This window comes from Ornithorhynchus anatinus, chromosome 6, assembly GCF_004115215.2.
Source record: "Ornithorhynchus anatinus isolate Pmale09 chromosome 6, mOrnAna1.pri.v4, whole genome shotgun sequence".
Taxonomy (NCBI): domain Eukaryota; kingdom Metazoa; phylum Chordata; class Mammalia; order Monotremata; family Ornithorhynchidae; genus Ornithorhynchus; species Ornithorhynchus anatinus.
The window spans coordinates 36,376,891-36,398,141 of record NC_041733.1 but is presented as its reverse complement, the minus strand read 5'-3'; the positions used below and the strand labels follow the sequence as shown (position 1 = coordinate 36,398,141).

Below are 21,251 nucleotides of genomic sequence, written 5' to 3'. Positions count from 1 at the left end.
TGCTCTAGCAACTAGGCCATGCTGCTTCTCAATAATGTGCCGGTTTTCCTTTTTACATGTAAGTTGCTTCAGCACTTTCAACTTAGATCGTTCACTTTTCAGTTAAATTAAGTAGTTTTTTTAGTAAGTATTGTAATTCTTTACATTCTGGAGATAGCAGCTCAAATAAAATGAATGCTTAGGGTGTGAGAAGACTCCACCCCTGAGCTCACGGACCATTTGAACATCTGAAAGCAGAAAATGCTTTCTATATAGTGTTGCTCTTGGGAAGAAAGGGGCTCCTCCAGGGAATTTTTAGCCTTTGTGGCTGCTCTGGGGCTTTTTCATCACCACCCGTCTCCCAAGACACTATAAACGGCTCTGCTGCTCCCAACCTTTCCCGATATCTTCCTCGCTTTAAAGATGGCCATGGAGAGGTGGGTTCACTTCTCTGATTTACCCAGTGTCGAGCAATTTAAAAAAACAGTCTGCCCATGAATCAAGTCCATTGGGTGCATGTGTATTCTGGCAGGCAAGGGTGGGTCCAGGTAATTGAGATTCAGTAAAGGGTCACAAATCACCATGAATAACCCTTCGGGCCTGTGGTTGGATCACATTAATGTAGAGTTTATTTCAAGTGTACTTTTTTTAACCACTAAAGTTACCGATTTGGTTGCACAAAGTAGGCCTGTAATTTTAGATTCACTACCACTATATTTAATATAGCTCTTTCTCTTTCTTCTCTGTAGAGTCTACAAAAAATGAGACCATCACAAAATTTCTACAGTTGTGTATATTTCCTCGTTGCATTTTTTCAGCAATTGATGCTGTTTACTGTGCTCGTTTTGTAGAATTGGTGCATCAACAGAAAACCCCTAACTTTTCCACCCTTCTGTGTTATGATCGAGTAAGTTATTGTTCATACCCCTTTGAGGAGCATAAAGCATAAGATTTAGATATTTCCTAAATAATTGAGTAATTTTAAAGAGCTCTAGCATTCCTTGACCTCATACTAAATCTGATCAATTGAGCAAGTGCCCTAGGCTGTGGGAACTACTTTTCTTCAACCTGCATTCAAGTGTTTTAACAGAAAGATGGCTATTTCTATCAACTCAGTTTTTACTTTAAGCACAATAGTTTCTTAAATAACTGTCAGGTTTAAATATGGACTGTCTTTGAGGGGGTGGGAAATATGGGGGTTTGCTTTTGAGAGTGCTAGTAGTTAAAATGGTTTTCAATTAATAATATAGAGCCCCTTGGGAGAGACTATAATATAGTTCTAATAGTAATAATAATTGTGGTTCTCTTGATACTTGGCAGCATCCCATTTCTAAATTTGAAATAGTAAATCTGTAGATATGGTGTTTACCCCAAAGCCAAATGCTAGGCAGTTGTAATTGTCAAAGAAAGTAATTTAAAATCACAATTTCAACTACCACTTTTGTTTTGATGTACTGTTCATTGATGATGTTTTTTTCATATTTCCTTGGCGTATAATTTAATTTTGAAGTGAACTTTATTTACTACTTTGCAGGTTTTCTCTGATATAATTTACACAGTTGCAAGCTGTACTGAAAATGAAGCTAGTCGATATGGCAGGTTTTTGTGCTGTATGTTAGAGACTGTCACTAGGTGGCATAGTGATAGGACGATATATGAAAAGGTATGAATAATGTCTTTAATCTCATCTGTTTAACAAGTAAAACTGTTGTTGCCAATAGGGGATGTGATTTAATGCCGTAAAGAAAAACACTTCCCCCAATGATTAATATAATGAATGTCTAATTTGTATATAATGTAATATGAAAAAAATGAATGGCAATAAGATGCTGATTTTTCACAGCTAATTCAAAGTAGAACTAGAATACTTTTTGTTTTGCTATTTCTTTGAAGAGCAGATTTGTTTTTATTAATTGACTTTCTTCATAGGAATGTGGCAACTATCCAGGTTTCTTAACCATATTACGAGCAACTGGATTTGATGGGGGAAACAAAGCTGATCAATTAGACTATGAAAATTTTCGACACGTTGTTCACAAGTGGCACTATAAATTAACCAAGGTAAAACTAGCATGGGATGGGGGGAAGGCTTAATTTTCTCATCTAAATGTAAACTAGTTTAAAACCTAAAACTCTTCAATTGTAGGCATCTGTACACTGCCTTGAAACTGGTGAATACACCCACATCAGAAATATCCTGATAGTGCTGACCAAAATCCTTCCTTGGTATCCGAAAGTTTTGAATCTGGGGCAGGCTTTGGAAAGAAGAGTACACAAAATCTGCCAAGAAGAAAAGGAGAAGAGGCCTGATTTATATGCATTGGCTATGGGGTAACGTAACCTTAATTTAAAGTGATTTGCAAAACTAGATGATGAAAGGATTCTGAAGATTTTGAAATGTTTTACAGTGGTGAAGTGTTATCTTCTGCCTTACCTCGGGAGATTATGCGATCATGTCCCCACAGGCTGGTGAGACTTGTCACTTCCAATTAACAGCTTCCGGTTTATACTGGATGATGAGACAAATTCAAAGCCACATTAAGTGTATTAGTGGCTGGGCGGTAGCCTTGTTTAGCTGCAAATTAATAAGAAAAGCCATAATGGGAGAAAAAATAACACATAGTTTAAAGATCATATGAGGTAGGTGTTTATGAATTTTTTTTTTAATGAGATCAGTTAGGATCGAGTATCACGTTATGTAGGTGTATATAAACTATTTTTGAGATCGGATTCTCAACAGTTAGTCAAGTTACTGAATTTACAAACTTTAGGCTACCCGAAACACCAATTTGAAGATGAAATTACAGCTGGGCTGTAATTTAAAGAAAGTCTCTCCTTTCTTGCCCCCTCAAGTTAGGGAAGCAGCGTGGCTCAGTGGAAAAAGCCCAGGCTTGGGAGTCAGAGGTCATGGGTTCAAATCCCAGCTCTGCCACTTGTCAGCTGTGTGACTGTGGTCAAGTCACTTAACTTCTCTGGGTCTCAGTTACCTCATCTGTAAAATGGGGATGAAGACTGTGAGCCCCACGTGGGACAACCTGATTACCCTCTATCTACCCCAGCGCTTAGAACAGTGCTCTGCACATAGTAAGCGCTTAACAAATACCAACATAATAAGTTAGGTCCAATTTTGTAACTTGATTTACGTCTGCATGTTTAACACTTTGTGCGACTTTCAGCTACTCTGGGCAGTTGAAAAGTAGAAAGCCGTACATGGTACCTGAAAATGAGTTCCACCACAAAGACCCTCCTCCAAGGAATGCGGTTGCTGCCACTGTTCAAAATGGACCAGGTGGTGTTGGGCTGCCGGCATCACTCACTATAAATGCAGCTAAACTGGAAGAAAGCACTGCTGAGGAGACCGGTAAGTCATTCTCTTAATATTAAATATGATAAAGTAATGCTTTGGTTACAATTCAGCGTGACCTAGTGGATAGAGCATGGACCTGGGAGTCAGAAGGACCAGTGTGCTAATGCTGGCTCTGCCACTTGCTGTGTGACCTTGGGCAAGTTACTTTTCGTCTCTGGGCCTCAGTTCCCTCATCTGTAAAATGGGGATTAAGACTGTGAGCCCATGTAGGATTGTGTTCAACATGATTAACCTGTACTTAACCCCTGTACTTAGTGCAGTGCCTCGCACACAGTAAGTGCTTAACAAATGCCATTAAAAACAAAGCAAAAAAAGCCCCCAAAATAACGGGCCGGGCGGAAACAATTGTATAGCTCAAGATGAGTAAAATCATGGGAGCAGTGTGTCCTAGTGGAAAGAGCAAGGGCCTAGAAGTCGGTGGATCTGGGTTCCAATCCTGTCTCTGCCACAGGCCTGCTGAATGGTTTTGGCCATCTTCTCTGTGCCTCAGCGTCCTCCTCTGTAAAATGAGATTTCAGCACCTATTCTCCCTTTTACATAGACTGCAAGGTGGGGACCTGTGTCCAGTATAGCACTTGGCATATAGGAAGCACTTAACAATTACCACAATTATCATTTTTGTTATCAAGCCGTTGCCTTTTGCTTACCAAAGTGACCAAGAGACATTAACATCCACAAGTACCAGCTCTGGATCTCCCCACACCTTTTGGACAGGGTGGGCAGCTGTGGATTAGCCTACCCTGCCTATGGACTCAGAAAGGAGCTAGAAGTTGAGCGAGCATCTCGGCTCCGCCTCTTGTCCTATCATAATGAGGCTCTTGTCAAGGTGCCCATGGCAGTGTTTTGTACCCTCGTGGTCCTCTGAGTCCGGGCCAGAGACTTTCTTGCCCTTCTAGCTCCAAGAGGGTGATCTGTCCAGCTAAACTGGAAGAAAGCACTGCTGAGGAGACGGTAGGTCATTCTCTTAATATTAAACATGATAAAGTAATGCTTTGGTTATAATAATTCAGCATTTATAATAATTCAGAGCCTGATCTGCTCTGGCAGCCTGGAGAATTCTCCCAAAACCAAACATGAAACGAGGGGACACTGTAAGTCTGGGCTGCTGTGGTGACTGGGAGAGCCATAGTCTCCACACTGTTTCCCAGCCTGGTGCCTGCTGGCCTGACCTGAGCTCTGGCTCACTTGTTATCTGCTGGGGGACTGTGGCGACGTCCAGCCACCAGGTGACTTGGAGACTGCAGTCCTGCAGAGTTTAAGCCAGTGCCGCAGGTCTTAGCCCTATTCGTGGCATATTCCCCCAGGTAGTAATGATACTAACTTTAATTACTATAGTATTCGTTAAGCACTTACTATGTGCCAGGCACTGTACTGAACGCTGGGATGGGTAAAAGCAAATTGTGTTGGACCCAATCCTTGTCCCACATGAGGCTCAGTTTTATTCCCCATTTTATAGAGAAGATAACTGAGACACCAAGAAGCTAAGTGACTTGCTCAAGGTCACACAACAGACATATGGCGGAGCCGAGATCCGAATATGGGCCTATCTGACTCCCAGGCCCGTGCTTTGTTCACTAGGCCATACTGCTTCTCTGGCTTATTTTTCTTGGTAGCCTGGGCACATCCACAGTGATTGGTGCTGCCCCATGGCTCACCTTCCTGGGGCTCAGGGGATGGGAACAATACAATCTTTGTCTGGGTCCTAGAAATCAATGAGGGTGGGAGAAATCACTGCAGCGGTCACGACACTGACTCTATTTAGCTTCTCCCTCCCTCCCTCCCTCCCTCTCTCCTTTAACTCCTCTGCCCTCCCTTTGTGTCTTTTCTCTTCCCGCTCCTCCCCTGCCCTCCCTCCCCTCTTTAATTCCCTTTCCCCTTATTTTTACTCCCTTTGCCTCTCTTCATTTCCCTTTTCTTACTCCCTCTCCCTATATTGCTTCCCTTAGTCCAGATGAAAAATTGGCCCCTCTTAGCATACTCAAAAATGTTTAATTTTAAGAGTCCAACTCATTATATTTTTAGTCTGATTTCTAGTAAAATGTGAAATAAACTATGCTATGTAGCTATGACACCATCTCTATGTGCATGATCCCCAAATCTCCATCTCCAACCCCGTGATCTCTCACCATCTCTGCAGTCTCATATTTCCTCCTACATCTCTACTTGGATGTCCTGCCAACACCTCAAACGTATATCCAAAACAGAACTCCTGATCTTCCCAACCCAAACTCTGTCCTTCCCTTGCCTTTCCTGTCACTGTAAATAACACCACAATCCTTCCTATCTCCCAAAACCATAACCTTGGTGTTGTCCTTGACTCCTCTCTCTCATTCAACGCACATATTCAATCTGTCACTAAATCCTGTCGGTTCAACCTTCACACCATTGCTAAAGTCTGGTATGCTAAAGTATGGAGAAGCAGCGTGGCTCAGTGGAAAGAGCATGGGCTTTGGAGTCATGGCTCATGAGTTCGAATCCCAGCTCTGCCACTTGTCGGCTGTGTGACTGTGGGCAAGTCACTTAACTTCTCTGTGCCTCAGTTCCCTCATCTGTAAAATGGGGATTAAGACTGTGAGCCCCACGTGGGACAACCTAATTCCCCTATGTCTACCCCAGCGCTTAGAACAGTGCTCGGCACATAGTAAGCGCTTAACAAATACCAACATTAAGTCAACCCTTTCCTCTCCATCCAAACTGCTACCACGTCAATCCAAGCACTTATTGTATCCCTCTTGATTACTCTGTCAGCTTCCTTGCTGACCTCTGTGCCTCCTGTCTCTCCCCACTCCAGTTCATGCTTCTCTCTGCTGCCCGGATCATTTTTCTACAAAAATTTTCCGGCCATGTTTCCCTACTCCTGAAGAACCTCCAGTGGTTGCCCATCCACTTGGCATCAACAGAAACTCATTGCCTTCAGCTTTAAAGCACTCAGTCACCTTGCCCCTTTCTACTTTACCTCGCTATTCTCCTACTACAACTCAGCTCGCACACTTCGCTCCCCTGATGCCAGCCTACTTATTGTATCTCGATCTCGTCTTTCTTGCCTCCAACCTCTTGCCCACGTCGTACCTCTGGCCTGGAGCGCCCTCCCTTCTCATATATGACAGATGATCCCACTCCCTATCTTCAAAGCCATATTGAAAACGCCTCTTCTCCAAGAGATCTTCCCCCAAGCCTTCATTTTCTCTTCACCCACACCCTTATGCATTACCTTTGCACTTGGATTTGCTCCCTACACTTACCCTTCCCTCAGCCCCACAGCACCTATGTACATATCCGTTATTTATATTGTCTACCTCCCCGTTCAGACTGTAAACTTGTTGTGGGCAGGGCACATATCTACCAACCCTGTTATATTTTGTTCTCCCAAGCACTTAGTACAGAGCTATGCACACAGTAAGCACTCAGTAAATATGATTGATTACACCATCAGAAATAAAAATGTTTTTGTTTTTTTCCCCTCTCCTCACCCTAGATAAATTGAAGGAGAAATCTCAGGGTGCTATAAAAGTTGTTAATAAAGCTGCCAGTGCAACCCCAAAAGTGACTACTAGCAATGGAAACAGTGCTTCTAACAGGTGAGGAGACCAGAGATTTGGCAGTCTCTCTTCAGATGCCAGAAGAACCTTTCCTACTCTCTTTGATATAGATAAGAAAATTGTTTCCCACTGTCTTTGCTCAGGGCCCCATGGAGGAATCTTTTTTTTTCCTTTAAACTGAATCGCTCATCTGTTCAGGTAACTAACGATTGCTGGTTCCTCAGCTGTCAATTCCACATTGTTTCAAATTGGGCTTCATTACTTTCTACCTTTGAAGGAATGCTCATGCTTCTTCAGAGCTCGGGGGAAGGAGGTGGATTCTGAAGGGGGAATTTTTTGTAGCTTACAGATGAGTTATTTGCATAGGTTTATTTGTTTCCTTAGTGTGTTAGACTAAAATGGCTTTTACTCCTGACCATTTGATCTGATATTCAGCTTCAGAAGGTTTAGTGGGATCTTTGCCAGTGACAGAGCCTAACTCAAGGTGCTGATTGCCCCAAGAAAGGCTAGATCAGGGGACACCCACTGGGCCAGATGCAGTTTTCTACTGGGCTGCTTTTCTACAGGGGCAAATGAAAATAGTGTTGCAGAAGTAAATTGGGTGAGAAGACCTACTTTGGGGCACGTGAGCAACTCCTCTCTTGGCGGAGGGAGGACCCAGGCCAGTTGCTTCCAGCCTCAGCTAGTGTTTTTTTCAAACGTCCCTCACCACCCTGTGTTTGTGGGGATATTGAGGTTCTTTTGTGTACTGTTAAGAAGTCAAAGTAAAGTACCAAAGTAAATAGCTCAGTCATCTACGGCCATGCTAAGTGGGTCAGTGAGGAAGCCTTGCTGAATAAAAGTAAACTTTACCGGCTTTAGTAGTACCGGTCTTGAATGAAAATCATTTGTAAAATTGGATTGAACCATGCATTGCTTTCCCAGAGAGCGGAGCCTGTAAGCTTTGCAAACTGATTGCCTCCTTTTATGTCCTTTACACTCTGTGACATTCGTACAAGATCATATTGTCTATATACAAAGTTAGCGCCCTTAAGACCAACCCCCCAACTGTGAGTTTGGTTATGAAATAGAAAAATTTTGATCATAAAGTGGATTAGTTCCACCAATTAACGCATTCTCAGTGTATGCTGATGAAAATGTAGCCATCGGGTAAATTGAAATAGTAGACAATCCATACCTTTCTGTAAGAAGATTTCAGCCCGGCTTTACTATCACAACTCAGTTCATCAGTGGGCCCTGGAACGTTGGTGAATTTTGGTGAGAGCAGAAGAGAAAGCTTCAGGATTTTAAAGAATCCAGTTTCCATAAAAATTAGTGGACCATTGCATGCATATTGCACATGACTTTTTGCATTCAAGAATGTGCCTTAATGACAACAGAGAAAGAGATAATTTGAGTCCAGCAGTACATTGGCAGCAGCAGCATGGAGCAGAGCTTCTGGAAAGAGTGTATGTGTAATTTACACTCAGATAAATAGAAGCTCTTGAACTTGGAAACAAACCTTCACTTTCCCATAAAGTTCCATCTTACTTCCCTGCCCATGTCTTTTAATGCATTTGGAATACCCACAAAAATATTTCAAGTGGGATTATTCAGAGAATTTCCAAAAAGAAGTTCCAAATTCCCTACTGCGTTTAGTTAGGCCCAGCCTAGTGAACAGATCACACTGCTTTCCTGAAGTTGTTTTATTTTTTCCCAGGAACGTCTTAGTGACACTAAGTGATACTTTTCGGACCTTAATGATTCAGAGTTGTTTTCCCGAGTTTATCAGGCAGCTTCAGTTTGTTCTGGACATCTAATTTTTAAGATGATGTATGTGTCTTCCGTTACAGCAAAGTTATCAAAGAAAATGACAAAGAAAAAAGTGGGAAAGAAAAAGAGAAAGAGAAAAAAGAAAAGACTCCAGCTGGCACTCCAGAGGCCAAGGCACTTGGTAAAGATGGGAAAGAAAAACCAAAGGAAGAACGGGCAAACAAAGATGAAAAAGCAAGAGACACCAAGGAAAAAACCCCAAAGTCTGACAAAGAGAAGGAAAAAATAAAGAAGGACGAAAAAAGTTCTAAAGATGAAAAATCGAAGACCATTGCTGCCAATCCCGAATCCAAATCAGCTGTAGAAAAGGAGAAAGAGAAGGAGCCATCCAGAGAAAGAGATGTAACGAAGGAAACAAAATCCAAGGAAAACATTAAAGGAGGAGAAAAGATAGCAGTTGCTGGGTCCTTGAAGTCACCTGTTCCCCGGTCAGAAGCGTCAGAGTCTGAAAGGGGCAAGTTAAATTGTTTTTAATATTTGTGTTTGTTCACACCTTTGTAAGCTCATTGTGTGTGTAACAAAATGTTTGCTAACTCTGTTATATTGTTCTGTTGTACTGTCCCAAGCACACTTAGTACAGGGCTTGGCACGTAGTAAGTGCTCAGTAAGTATGACTGGCTGATTGATGTTATGAAGCAGTGTCAAGTACCATTCTGCATCTGGCATTATATGAACCACTTGCTGGGGTGGGAATTACAAAGTTTAACCACCTCAGATGTCCAGGACAGGGGAGGCCTTGAAATCATTAGCCCCACACCATACTTGGGGAAAGTAATAGACCGTAAGTGCGTTTCCTTTCCATTGACCCTTCAATTTTTTTTTCCTCTTCTCTCCAACAGAACAAAAACGCCGCAAACTTGATACCCACTCTTCTCCGTCACATTCCTCAACAGTAAAGGTTAGTATAGCCTGAGGAAGGCCGCGCCCACGTTAGGCTCACCTGTTTGGAATACCAGTGTCCCGACTTCCTTCAAGTTTTGTGCCAAGTATTCACTGGAGCCACTGAAGGCTTTGTGTGCATTAGAAAATGCATTCCTTTCCTTTCTTGGTGGACTCTTTTTTCTATTGAGTATTTTTATTATAAAAAAGTTAAAACTTCAAGGACCTAGCACTAATTTTGTAAATAGTGTTTGAAAAAAGCAAGAGAAAATTTACACAGAAGTGCCTCATTGCTTTAAGCAATCAATTTTTTTTGGAGTGCAATGGTAGCTACAAGCAAATGAGTCTTTGCAGCAGGATGGAGCCAATTTTTCTGCATTACTGTTGAAGAATTTATAGCACCGAAGACCTCCTGGATGATACGGGATAAACAAGATACCTCTGAAGTCATCAGGCTTCTTGATGAGCATCATACCGATGTGTGCCTTCTAAGAAGGAATCTTGACAGGAGTTCCATTTTAAAGTCTCCTTGGTGATCAGTCCTCCTGTAGTTGTGTATATTCAGTGAGCATGCAGCTTCTGTTGTATCTTCCCTTCGAGGTTTGTTTATACCCATTGGGTTCCCACCATGTTGAGCCCTGCGTTACGATAAAAGCAGATGTGGCATCCAGCCCTACCACCCAGCAAAGAGAAACCTCAGGCTTTCAACTGCAGCACAAATTCGTGGGTGTAGCCTTCAAGACTCAGGGTAGCCATTCCTTGCTCCATGTTTAATTTTAATTCTAAATCACCTAAGTTGATGGAATCTTTGAATTTGCAGTACGTTGAACCTTTAAAACTGTAAGTTACTAATTCTTCCTCAAGAGCACTGTGGTGGAATACCGGGGTTTTTTTGTGTTCAGTTTGTTTTGTTGGGGGTTTGCATTTCACCATCTTAGAAACTTTGGGTGGGCGGAGAGAGGGAATACCTAGACTTTATTTGTTCAAGAAGTATCTTTCTTGACTCGTAGTGTTAATTCTTTAACAGAGCTCTAAGTAAATTTGCTAACGTGGAAATACAATTAAGCTAAATTTTAAATAGCTGGGAACTATGGGAAGTAGAGCAGATCTTTCAAGGAATTTTTCCCTAACACTGGAAAATACCAAATGGGATGTAGTTCTTCCACAGTGACTCCACCACTTGAAATTCAGTGGAGGAGATGGATTTAATGGATTTTTTTTGTTGTTGTTTAAAAAAAAATGCCTGCAGTTAAGTGGGATATAATCAAAATTCCATGATCGTAACATAGTCTTAACTTATGGGAAGGAGGGGATTCCCATTTAAATTGGCCACACGAAATTTAATTTTTCAATGACATGATTCCATTACATATAGTTGAGATTCTGTTTTTCTTGACAATCTTCATATTAACACCATCAGATTTATTCCCCAAAGGAGTAGCTGTTTTGATTCAAGGTCACAGCCATATGCTTCCCTAAGTTCCTCCGAGTTCAGAGAACTCTACCAGCTCACCTGTCATCTCCATTCATTTTCTGCAGGACAACAATCTCAGCGAACTCAAGGAGCCTTCAGCAAAGGTTTGGATCTTTTCAATCATGACTAATTAAAGCAAACTTGGAGCTCCATATTTAGTAGGCACCCTAGTCTTGCAGGCATGGACTTCCTCCTTGAGTATTTCAAACACCATATTGGTATATTGGACTCTAGTAATGGATTCTTCAGGACGCAGGGGAACGTGTGCCCTTGTTTAGAATAAAAAAGTACCATATGTTGGCTTTCTGATGTTTCCTATCAGGGAAACCCACTGAAAAATCAGTTAGCTTTTATAATGTTATTTTGAATAGTATGTTGCTTCAGGGTGAAATGTCTTTGCTTTTCTCATAGGAATTTATTCTCACGCACTATGTTGTGAGTGGGGGAAAAAAGGTCCATCTCAAAACAGAATAAGCTCATGGCTTATTAAGTATTCCCTTAATTACTAATCATTTTAACTGGCATATTAACCAGAGCAAAGCAACATTTTGATTGGCAGTTAGAAATTCCCCAGAACCAAGGTGATAGGTAAATTATCAGAACGTAAGTGACCTAAAAATATCAAGGAAATGATGACGTGTACAGGGGTATTAACTCATTCATTCTGCACTGCATACTGTATAGTAAAAGGTTAGCCCCTTTTCACTGTATTCTAAGCAGAAGAATTCAGAAATTGGAGTAGCTTTCTCATCAGCTGTATTGAGCACACTCACTATGCAATATACAAAGTTCAGTATAAGGTCCTTTTAAGAATACGTTTCCTGGTAACCACTTAATTTCAAAAACTGTCTCACACTGTTTCATTGTCTGCTTGAAATTGGGCCAATCTGTTATATCAGAAATAGCAACCAGCTGTGTTGGAACTTTAGCTTTAAAATTACACAAGCAATTTGGTTACTGGGTAAAACTGGCCTTTTTGTGATGTTGATGTGAAAACAGCTTAATATTCCAGTATTGGTTTCAAAATTTCCTGGGGATTTTAGTCATTTTTAGATTGTTACAAGGTAATAGGAGTCAGATGTAGTCTTTTAATCCGCAGAGTACTGGTAGGACGTTTAATGTGGTTGATCTGAAAGGGCTTTTAGTAGGGAACTGATTAGGGCCACCTATCTTAGTTTTGTTTTTAAATATCACTGGTCTTTATTCGATGCACAGTGATTTCCAAATTCGAAGACTCTGGCCCTTTAGCTAAAATCTCAGAATTTGTAGGCATTTTTATGTCATCTCCTAGGTTAGCTGGTCATAGTAATTTTAAAAAAGGTTAGAATTAATTTTTATATACTTTAAACAAAATATTTTATGCAAGCACAGTACTAAATTGGTCTAAATTGTGAAAGTCTGCAAAAATAGGTTGTGTGTAACTGAAATAATCCTTTGTAATAGATCCTCATTTCTAATAAGATTAGAAGCTGGGTACCCACACGTTAATTTACTTTAAATTTAATTGGAAGTCTCTTCTTTCGTTCCACACTCTACTTGTAGATTTTCCATTTGGCACCCTGACAAACACTTTAACTCAACCTTGAAGCGCCATCCTTAATTAGACCTACATTCTCTTTTCAGATAGTTTTAGTTCTCTAAAATGGTCAGATTTTAAGGTTTTGTAAGCAGTAGAATCAAACAATAAATCCTAGACATCCAGCTTTGGACTAAGCATGGTCACCCAAAGGCCAAAAAGTTGGTTTTGCTTCTTTCACCACTGTCTCCCCCTCTTGGAGGCTCTTTAGGCACACTTCAGTTCAATATACAAAGTACTTGCCCCCTAAATGATTGCTTGGGCTTGTACCAGCCTCTTTTTTTGAAGAAAAGGAGCTCTGCAAACCAGCCTCCAACCCCTCCCCGCCAGAATCGAAGAAATCAGTACTTGAGACTTAGTGCTCAGTGGGCTTACTTTTTGTGTGGTTCTTTTCTTTAAAAAAAAACGGCTGGTACAAGCAGACCCCAGCCCTGAGTAATCATTTAGGATGAGAGCACTTTTTGTATATTGTACTTTGAGTCAAAGAGCAACCTACATATTCTCAAAAAATCAAGGTCTTGCCTGAAAATGGTAATTAAGGGATCACTTGGTAATAATATTGGCCCTATTATGAAACACAGCACTCGCTTAAGAAAATGGTCATGAAAATAGGTGTCAGTTGAACTAATGCAAATGAGCTATTGTAAAAACATTTTTTAATGGATTTTAATTACTTGAGACTTTCAGCACAAGAACAGCTTTTGGGATGAATAGCTAGCATGTTGGTGGTCTACAAAAATCCAACCGACTATGTCTGTTCTTTTTGACAAGATTGTTGATGTATAAGCAGTTGTTAACTAACTATAGTTAGGCTCATGATGGAAAACCAGAGAAAAGTTAGTGACAGAAAAAATTAACCTGAGAGATTACAGTTGACTGTCCAAATATGGATTTAAGGTGTTATGAACGTGATCTGGAGAGATGATTGGCTAAGCATCATTCTAGCACACAGAATAACCAGGTGTGTAGGTACTTCTGTGAGTTTGTGTGTATATACATATATGTGTGTATGTACATGATTTTTCATATATTTCATGTATGTATATATGAAAATTCAATCCAGAATTCCTGCATGGATAGTTAAGTGTTGATGTCCGCCTCAAGCGTTTTTCAACTCATATTTTGAATCCCTACAGATTGGATTTGTGGGGTGTTTTTCCCCCCTAACACTCCTCTTTGTACTCCTTGTATATTTTACTTAAAGTTCCAGAACCAATAACATGGCTAAATTTTTTTTAACAAAAACTACCACCAAACTCTGTCCGGAAAACTTTTCAAATTCCTCTTTAGGAACTAGAGTAGTATTCAGAGAAGGTAACTTTGTGTGCTGCCATGGCTTGTCCACTACCTTTTTGCACATGGCCTTTGTGTTGTAAGATTTTTTTTTAATCGCCTTATATGGGATATGCTAATCAAATAATCTTAAAATGTTTGATGTTATTTACATGTTCCTTGTGTAAATAACTGATTTTTTTCCATGCAGTTTCTTTGAAAGAATTGCCAAATTATAGCTCATATATGTACAGTCAGTCCTCATTCAGAAGCTAATTGTCTGAAACCCTTGTTCCTCTCATTTTTTCCCTCTTTTTTTCTATTCATTGCCGGTTAGGACCTCCACTGGAGGAATGGCAGATAGGAAAATTAAAGAAAATAATCATACTTTTTCATTTTGACTAATTTACACTTTCCTGGGCAACACGAAGAGTCTGCTGGTTAGACTTCCACTTTGCTGTGATATTAGTGCTTTCAGATTTTAAAAGTAATTTGTGCAAGGAGGTACCTATCTACTCATAATTCCAATGGGTAGTTAAATGCTTTCAGTTGGTGCTTAATTCACATATCAAATGTCTCTGCTTTTAGGTTCTCTCCTATTTCCTTAAATAGTTGCGAGCTGCCATTGTTTCATCTTCGCTATCGATATGCTTTTCAGTGTTGAACGGTATTTCAGCTATAAATGCTTGAAAACACTAATAATTTGTAGCAATGTTGCCTTAATTTAACAGCACTACATTAACCACACTACTCCAATACTGTCCAAGAGTAAGGAGAGAGAAGTGGACAAGAAAGATTTGGACAAGTCAAGGGAAAGATCCAGAGAAAGAGAAAAGAAAGATGAAAAGGACAGGAAAGAACGGAAAAGGGTTTGTGATGTTTCTGAACTTGTTTGGAAAGCCAGTGTCTGCTTCTGTCCCACCGTAATAGCAATTTGTAACGCGCAGCTGGTCATTTTGTCCTTTGTTGGTGATGTAATCACAAATGAGTCATGTTTACTGAGAAATGTAATCCTCCCGTACTTTACAAATTCCTTGCCACTGAACCTAGCACAGTTATGGTAGAAACAGAGTCTCAGCATGCGAAAACCCTATAAACATTGTGTTCTGTGGTGTTTGCGTCATTATGTTGAGCCTTGCCTGTGGCTAATTTGATCACCCCTCTTTAAAGTGGCTGTTCATAGGCAGCTCCTCCAATGAAGTACCCAGTGTGTTTGAATGAGTGCTTGTTGCATTTAAATGGTTTTGCATGGCTTTACCACTTTTTCCCCCTCTATGGGCATGGTTAGCTCGAGAGTTTAATGTCCTCATATTAGCGTAATACATCAAGATCTTGTAACAAGTCAATTCCACTTGACTTTAGGATCATTCAAACAGTGACCGTGAGGTACCACAGGACTCTACAAAGAGGCGTAAAGAGGAAAACGGAACAAGTAGGTACATTTCTAAATGGACCGTGAAGATCAACAACCAGACTCGTAAAGGTGCTTACATAATGTCTTTCTGTAATCTCAGCTGGTGCTTCCAAACACAGTAAAAGTGAAAGTCCTTCCGATTCCCCTCGTTCAAATGAGAAGGAAAAGGATAAAAATAAGTCAAAGTCTTCGGGCAAAGAGAAAAGCGATTCAATCAAAACAGAAAAGATGGAGAAAAGTTCTTCTGGTAGCAAAAAGGTAAATTAGGAAGTAAATCTAAAGGGTTAAGTAAATCTTTAGGCATCTTGGATCTCCTTCATGCTTATGAAATTAGGAATCTTTAGTCTTTCTGCCAAAAAAAGCCTAGTGATTATGTGTATGTGGGCAGGGATTGTCTCTACCAACTTTTCTTTTCTCCCAAGTGCTTAGTATAGTGCTCTGCACACAGAAGGCGCTCAATAATTGATCAAATGAAAAGAACAACTTTTGTATCATTTTGGAGGGCTTTATCCGGTTACAGTGTTGTGGTGAAAATGGGCAGTGGAGGGAGGGGAAGTCTCTTTGTGGACCGCACTCCTTGCTCCTCTCTCCTCTCCATACCCTTCCCAGGCAAGATGTGTTCTGTGTCTAGCCTTTATCTCTCAGGAAATAAAAGTACATTTTTCTGTATGATCTCAATAGTATGCCTGGGAGATCCACTGGGGTAGGCAGTCTTACAAAAATGTATTATACGGGAAGTTGTAGTAAACTATATTTTGTAATGTTTATCTGAGAGGTAGGTTGAAGGAAAACTAGTCTAATCACAATCCACTGCTAATGTAAAAAAAACTCACTATGACCAACTTTAGCAATATTCCATGCAACCCTTTGCTCATGTAGCACTTTACACAGAAACCTCATAACAGTGCTACAGATCACCAGGGCATCACTGTGCAATGGTAGCCACACACTGTGCATACACTATTTGGTCAGTTCCTGAAAGAAATGTTTTAGTGTTCTCATTTAAAAGGTTCTGTCAAGTTTGTTTTCTGTTGGGTTTTTGGTTTTGTGTTTGTTGTATTTTCCAAGTAGCTTGGAGACTGAGTCCTTCATCAGCCTGTGGCGGGCAATACAATATGATTGTTTTGAATAATGTGTTAAGTTTTTTCCAGCAGATTTTCACATCGCTTCCTCCCACTCTTTCACCTCCCCCACCCCCAAATCCCTAGGAATCGAGGCATGATAAAGAAAAAACAGAGAAAAAGGAGAAACGGGACAGTGCTGGAGGGAAGGAAGAAAAGAAACAATATCCTTTTCTTATTTTGCTTTAACTTTAGTCCCAGGTGTTGGTTCAAGACAAGTTTGTACAAAAATGAAAGCATTTTTCCTTAATATTGAATCTACTCATAAGTCTTCAGACAAGCATAGATAATGATGACTTTCAAGGTGAGTTTTGCCTTTCTGGATATCCAACTTTTCTCTTTAATGTAATAATAATAATAATGGTATTTAAGTGCTGACTATGTGCCAGGCACTGTTCAAAGTGCTGGGATAGATATATGGTAGTTGGATTGGACACAGTCCCTGTCCCACAAAGGGCTTGCAGTCTTAATGCCCGTTTTACAGATGAGGCAACTGAGGCCCAGAGAAGTTAATTGACTTGCCCAAAGTCACACAGCAGACAAGTGGCAGAGTTGGGATTAGAACCCATGACCACCCGACTCCCTTATATTAATGATGGTGAAAATTTTAGTTTTTAGGAGACATTAGGACATTTAAAATAACTAAGACTTGTGGAGGTGGTGGAGGAGCAAAGTATTTCTTCTTTCAGATTGGAATTGGGAGCGGAGTTAGGTCAAACCTACTTCTTGCTTGAACATCACCAGTTTTTTGAATGTGTGGCCCCATTTTTACAAAATGACAATCCTCTGTCTTTACAAGGAAATCAAATGGTAGCCTTAAAAGCTCCACATCAAGAAAGGGCCAGGATATTCACATTCAAAACTGTTCATAGGTAAACGTAGTAAAGCTTAATACCGCAACTCTACAGTTTGAGTTGGTGCAGAAACTCCCAGCTCCTTTCGGCCTGGCTGCCTCGTAAGTTTCCTCTTTGCATTTTTCTATCTCCACCTCACTCAGTTTTCACTCTTCTGCATATGCAGCTTTCATGCATGGAGCAGCCACTCTTGATTCTATTTGTCATCTAACATCTGTTCTCCTGTAACTCGCTCTAATGTGTTGCATTTATATGAACATTTCACAGAGCTCTGTTTAGATCTTTTATGCTCCTCCTTCTACCCTCCTTCTCCCTAAATGCTCATCCGCTTCCATGGTTTGTTATCACTGCTACAAAAACGTTGTTACTTACTAAGCCCATACTATATGCCAAGTGTGGTGCTAAGCACTGGGGTTGATAGAAGTCAATCGACGTTTGACACCATGAGAGTTCCATGAAGGGGTCCACCATCTAAGAGGTAGAACAAAGTATTTTAATCCCCCTTTTACAGAAAGGGAAACTGATAATAATGTTGGTATTTGTTAAGCGCTTACTATGTGGCGAGCACTGTTCTAAGCGCTGGGGTAGACACAGGGGAATCAGGTTGTCCCACTTGGGGCTCACAATCTTAATCCCCATTTTACAGATGAGGTAACTGAGGCACCGAGAAGTTAAGTGACTTGCCCAAATTCACACAGCTGACAAGTGGCTGAGCCGGGATTCGAACCCATGAGCCCTGACTCCAAAGCCCGTGCTCTTTCCACTGAGCCACGCTGCTTCTCTGAGAGAAGCAGAAGTAACTGAGAGATACGTTCAGTGACTTGTCTTATGTTCTCAGGTGCCCAGTACAGTTCTCTGCACACAGTACTCAAATACGAATGTAAGCGCTGTAGGAGGCAAGGACCATTTGCATTCCAGTTTGTATTAGATAAAATCTTAACAAAAAGAAAATTAGTGACAGAGGGGCAGCTAACATGCAACCTTCCAGGTGACCCCAATTTTGTTCATTTTCGACATGGACAATGAAAGGTGTAAAATTCCAAGTAATGTTTGCTAGGGGCTTATCTTGAGCTAAATACTGGGTTTGATAAAAGATGATCAGTTTGGACACAGTACCCGTCCCACATGGGGCTCACAGCTTGAAGAAGGCAGGAGAGCAGGCTGTGAATCCCCATTTTACAGATGAGGAAGCTGAGGCACAGAGGAAGTGAAGCGACTTGCTGAAGGTCACAAAGCAGGCAAGTGGCAGAGCTGGGATTAGAACCAAGGTGCCCAGATGCCCAGGCTGTTCCCACTAGGCCATGCTACTTCGCAATTAGAGCTCAAAAGAGAAACCCCATTCAGTTTTTCAATCCTGCACAACTGAGTCACCTATTCTACAAAAACCAGTCTTGAGTATGCACTGTTAACTTATAAAATGTATGCTAAAAATTTATTGGCAAAAATAAAGCCCAAATTGTTTGTTTTCCCCCAGTTTCCACTTTGGCTTGGCTAACTGCCCCCTGAGGCATCAGTTTCAGTTAATTGAGCACCTTGTTTTTCTTCTGTCTCTGAAGACAGTGGTTGAATGCCAGTGTTTTTGTTTACATTTATTCCTGAAACCTCTCCTGAGGCATTCGTTAATCATTTAAAAAAGCTTCTTTTTTACTGCTACAGGTTCTATTACTTCTGTAAGCTCTTTATGGCCAGGGAGTGTGCCTGCTAGTTGTGTTGTAGTCTCCCAAGTGCATAGTACAGTGCTCTGCACAAAGTGAGCACTCAATAAATACCATTATTTGATGGACCAGTCTTTGCCTGCCTTCTCTTGCAACAGTGTATCTGCAGTTCATTCACTTGGCTTTTTATTTCCTCATGCATTCTAAAATTTAACTGTGGTGTATATATGTGCGATTCTTTCAGGTGAGGTTGAAATGGAAAGATATTCAGCTGTGACCAGAAATGTATTTTCCTGAGTAGATTGCACAGAGATTTGTGAATGAAGAGGACCCATCTGCATCTCCTTAAATTATTCAGTTCTCTGCTTTATTTTCCCCATGCTGAAAACTTGTTGAGTTGTGCATTACTGTATTTTAACTTGTTGCTTAGTTTCTTACACATTTATTTTCAGTACATGGCTGAAAGTGTTACCTATTCCATATTTTTGAGCACAATGTGCTGCAAACAAACAGTTGCCATAGAGCAAATGAGGAGGTTACATGTGTACAGAGTTCCACTTTAGGTTATCTAAATACTGCCTGGGTTTAGTAATTCTTTTGACCTGAAATGCATTCTTTTTAAATGTTCAAAACCACAAATAAACAGTTATTGAACCATTTTGAATTTACCTCATTTAAAGTCAGTTTTTATTTATTACTTGGCCTGTTTTTAATATCAGTGACTAAAAATCAAGTGGGAGCACTGTTTCATGCAATGCTTAGGAATTATTTGTATATTATGTGTCCAACATTCAGATCTGTTTTAAAAATGAGAAAGTCCCTGCACTCGACTGTCCCTTGCCACATCTTATTGTTTTGTCATGATGTTTTTAGAAGAACTGGGAAAAAAAAACTCCTCAAACTGAAATTAATTAGGTTTCAATTCTACAGCTACAGGAGCTTTGTATCGCTGAACTTTAGTCTGAGAAGTTTCACAATGACATTTTTAAAAAGAAAAATTTTTTTATCTGCTGATTCTACCAGTGTAACCTTTTTTCTAAATAAACAATAGTTTTCTCAATGGGTCGTAAATCATTGTGTGTATTGTTGCTTATTCAGTATGACCATGACCAGTTGTATGGAGATGTTCCTGTGGCTGCCTAGATCATTTCAAATGAGTATTTTAAAATGCATTACAAAGAATATTTCTGTTGGTTTTGTCTCTCCATTAGTGTTTGCAGACATCTGTTGAACTAGTCTTTTTAGGAATATAGGAGGTCCTGGTTTAAGGTTTTTGCTCTTTTCTGAGTTCATCACTTTTGCAGCTTTACAACACATGGAGCTTTCCACACTGGCTCTTTAATGGCATTAGCTGCTGGGTTGCACATAATGTGAGGTGGGGATAATGCAGAGAAATCCAATTGGGGTGGGGAGGAGGTTTTAAGAGCAGGGGAGTGGGAGAGGCTGGGCAGGACAGAGTAATTACAAGTTGTCCTGATCAAGTTTTAAGGGAGGCAAGCCTATCTACTTTACCTTCTCATTCTTTCAGTTCAACCCTACTTTCAGTTCAACCCTATTTGAGTGCTTAATATATGCAAAGCACTGCAGTAAGTGCTTGGGAGAGTACAGTATAACAATAAATATTAAAACAATTAAAAACAATAAATAAAACCGGCAGGTCTTGGTAACGGATAGGATGTGTGGGGTGAACGAGAGAGACGAGTCAATCTCGGTGTCATCTTTGACTCGTCTCTCTCGTTCACCCCACACATCCTATCCGTTACCAAGACCTGCCGGTTTCACCTCTACAATATCGCCAAGATCCGCCCTTTCCTCTCCACCCAAACGGCTACCTTACTGTTACGGGCTCTCGTTATATCCCGGCTAGACTGCTGTGTCAGCCTTCTCTCTGACCTCCCTGCCTCTTCTCTCGCCCCGCTCCAATCTGTTCTTCACTCCACTGCCCGGCTCATCTTCCTGCAGAAACGATCTGGGCATGTCACTCCCCTTAAAAACCTCCAGTGGTTGCCTATCAACCTCCACTCCAAACAAAAACTCGTCACTCTAGGCTTCAAGGCTCTCCAACACCTTGCCCCTTCCCACCTCTCTTCCCTTCTCTCTTTCTACCGCCCACCCCGCACGCTCCGCTCCTCTGCTGCCCACCTCGTCACCGTCCCTCGGTCTCGCCCATCCCGCTGTCGACCCCTGGGCCACGTCCTCTCGCGGTGCTGGAACGCCCTCCCTCCTCACCTCCGCCAAACTGATTCTCTTCCCCTCTTCAAAACCCTACTTAAAACTCACCTCCTTCAAGAGGCCTTCCGAGACTGAGC

The 21,251-nt window shown here is 40.9% G+C and overlaps 1 protein-coding gene across 3 annotated transcripts in view; it reads left to right on the top strand.

The window, feature by feature from the left end:
- THOC2 (THO complex 2) overlaps positions 1 to 20,013 on the top strand; it is an 83,663-nt gene extending 63,650 nt beyond the window's left edge. For 2 of the 3 annotated variants that reach the window (XM_029067120.2, XM_029067119.2), the window contains 15 exons: positions 729 to 886; positions 1,514 to 1,642; positions 1,909 to 2,040; positions 2,126 to 2,310; positions 3,156 to 3,340; positions 6,822 to 6,924; positions 8,718 to 9,151; positions 9,537 to 9,595; positions 11,116 to 11,154; positions 14,630 to 14,767; positions 15,261 to 15,330; positions 15,413 to 15,570; positions 16,521 to 16,597; positions 16,696 to 16,737; positions 19,187 to 20,013. In XM_029067120.2, coding sequence (XP_028922953.1) covers positions 729 to 886; positions 1,514 to 1,642; positions 1,909 to 2,040; positions 2,126 to 2,310; positions 3,156 to 3,340; positions 6,822 to 6,924; positions 8,718 to 9,151; positions 9,537 to 9,595; positions 11,116 to 11,154; positions 14,630 to 14,767; positions 15,261 to 15,330; positions 15,413 to 15,570; positions 16,521 to 16,597; positions 16,696 to 16,723 — 1,895 coding nt within the window. In that variant the 3' untranslated portion in view covers positions 16,724 to 16,737; positions 19,187 to 20,013. The remainder of the gene's footprint in view (positions 1 to 728; positions 887 to 1,513; positions 1,643 to 1,908; positions 2,041 to 2,125; positions 2,311 to 3,155; positions 3,341 to 6,821; positions 6,925 to 8,717; positions 9,152 to 9,536; positions 9,596 to 11,115; positions 11,155 to 14,629; positions 14,768 to 15,260; positions 15,331 to 15,412; positions 15,571 to 16,520; positions 16,598 to 16,695; positions 16,738 to 19,186) is intronic. The other variant, XM_029067121.2, reaches the window with a different exon arrangement.
- The last annotated feature ends 1,238 nt before the right edge of the window (positions 20,014 to 21,251 follow it).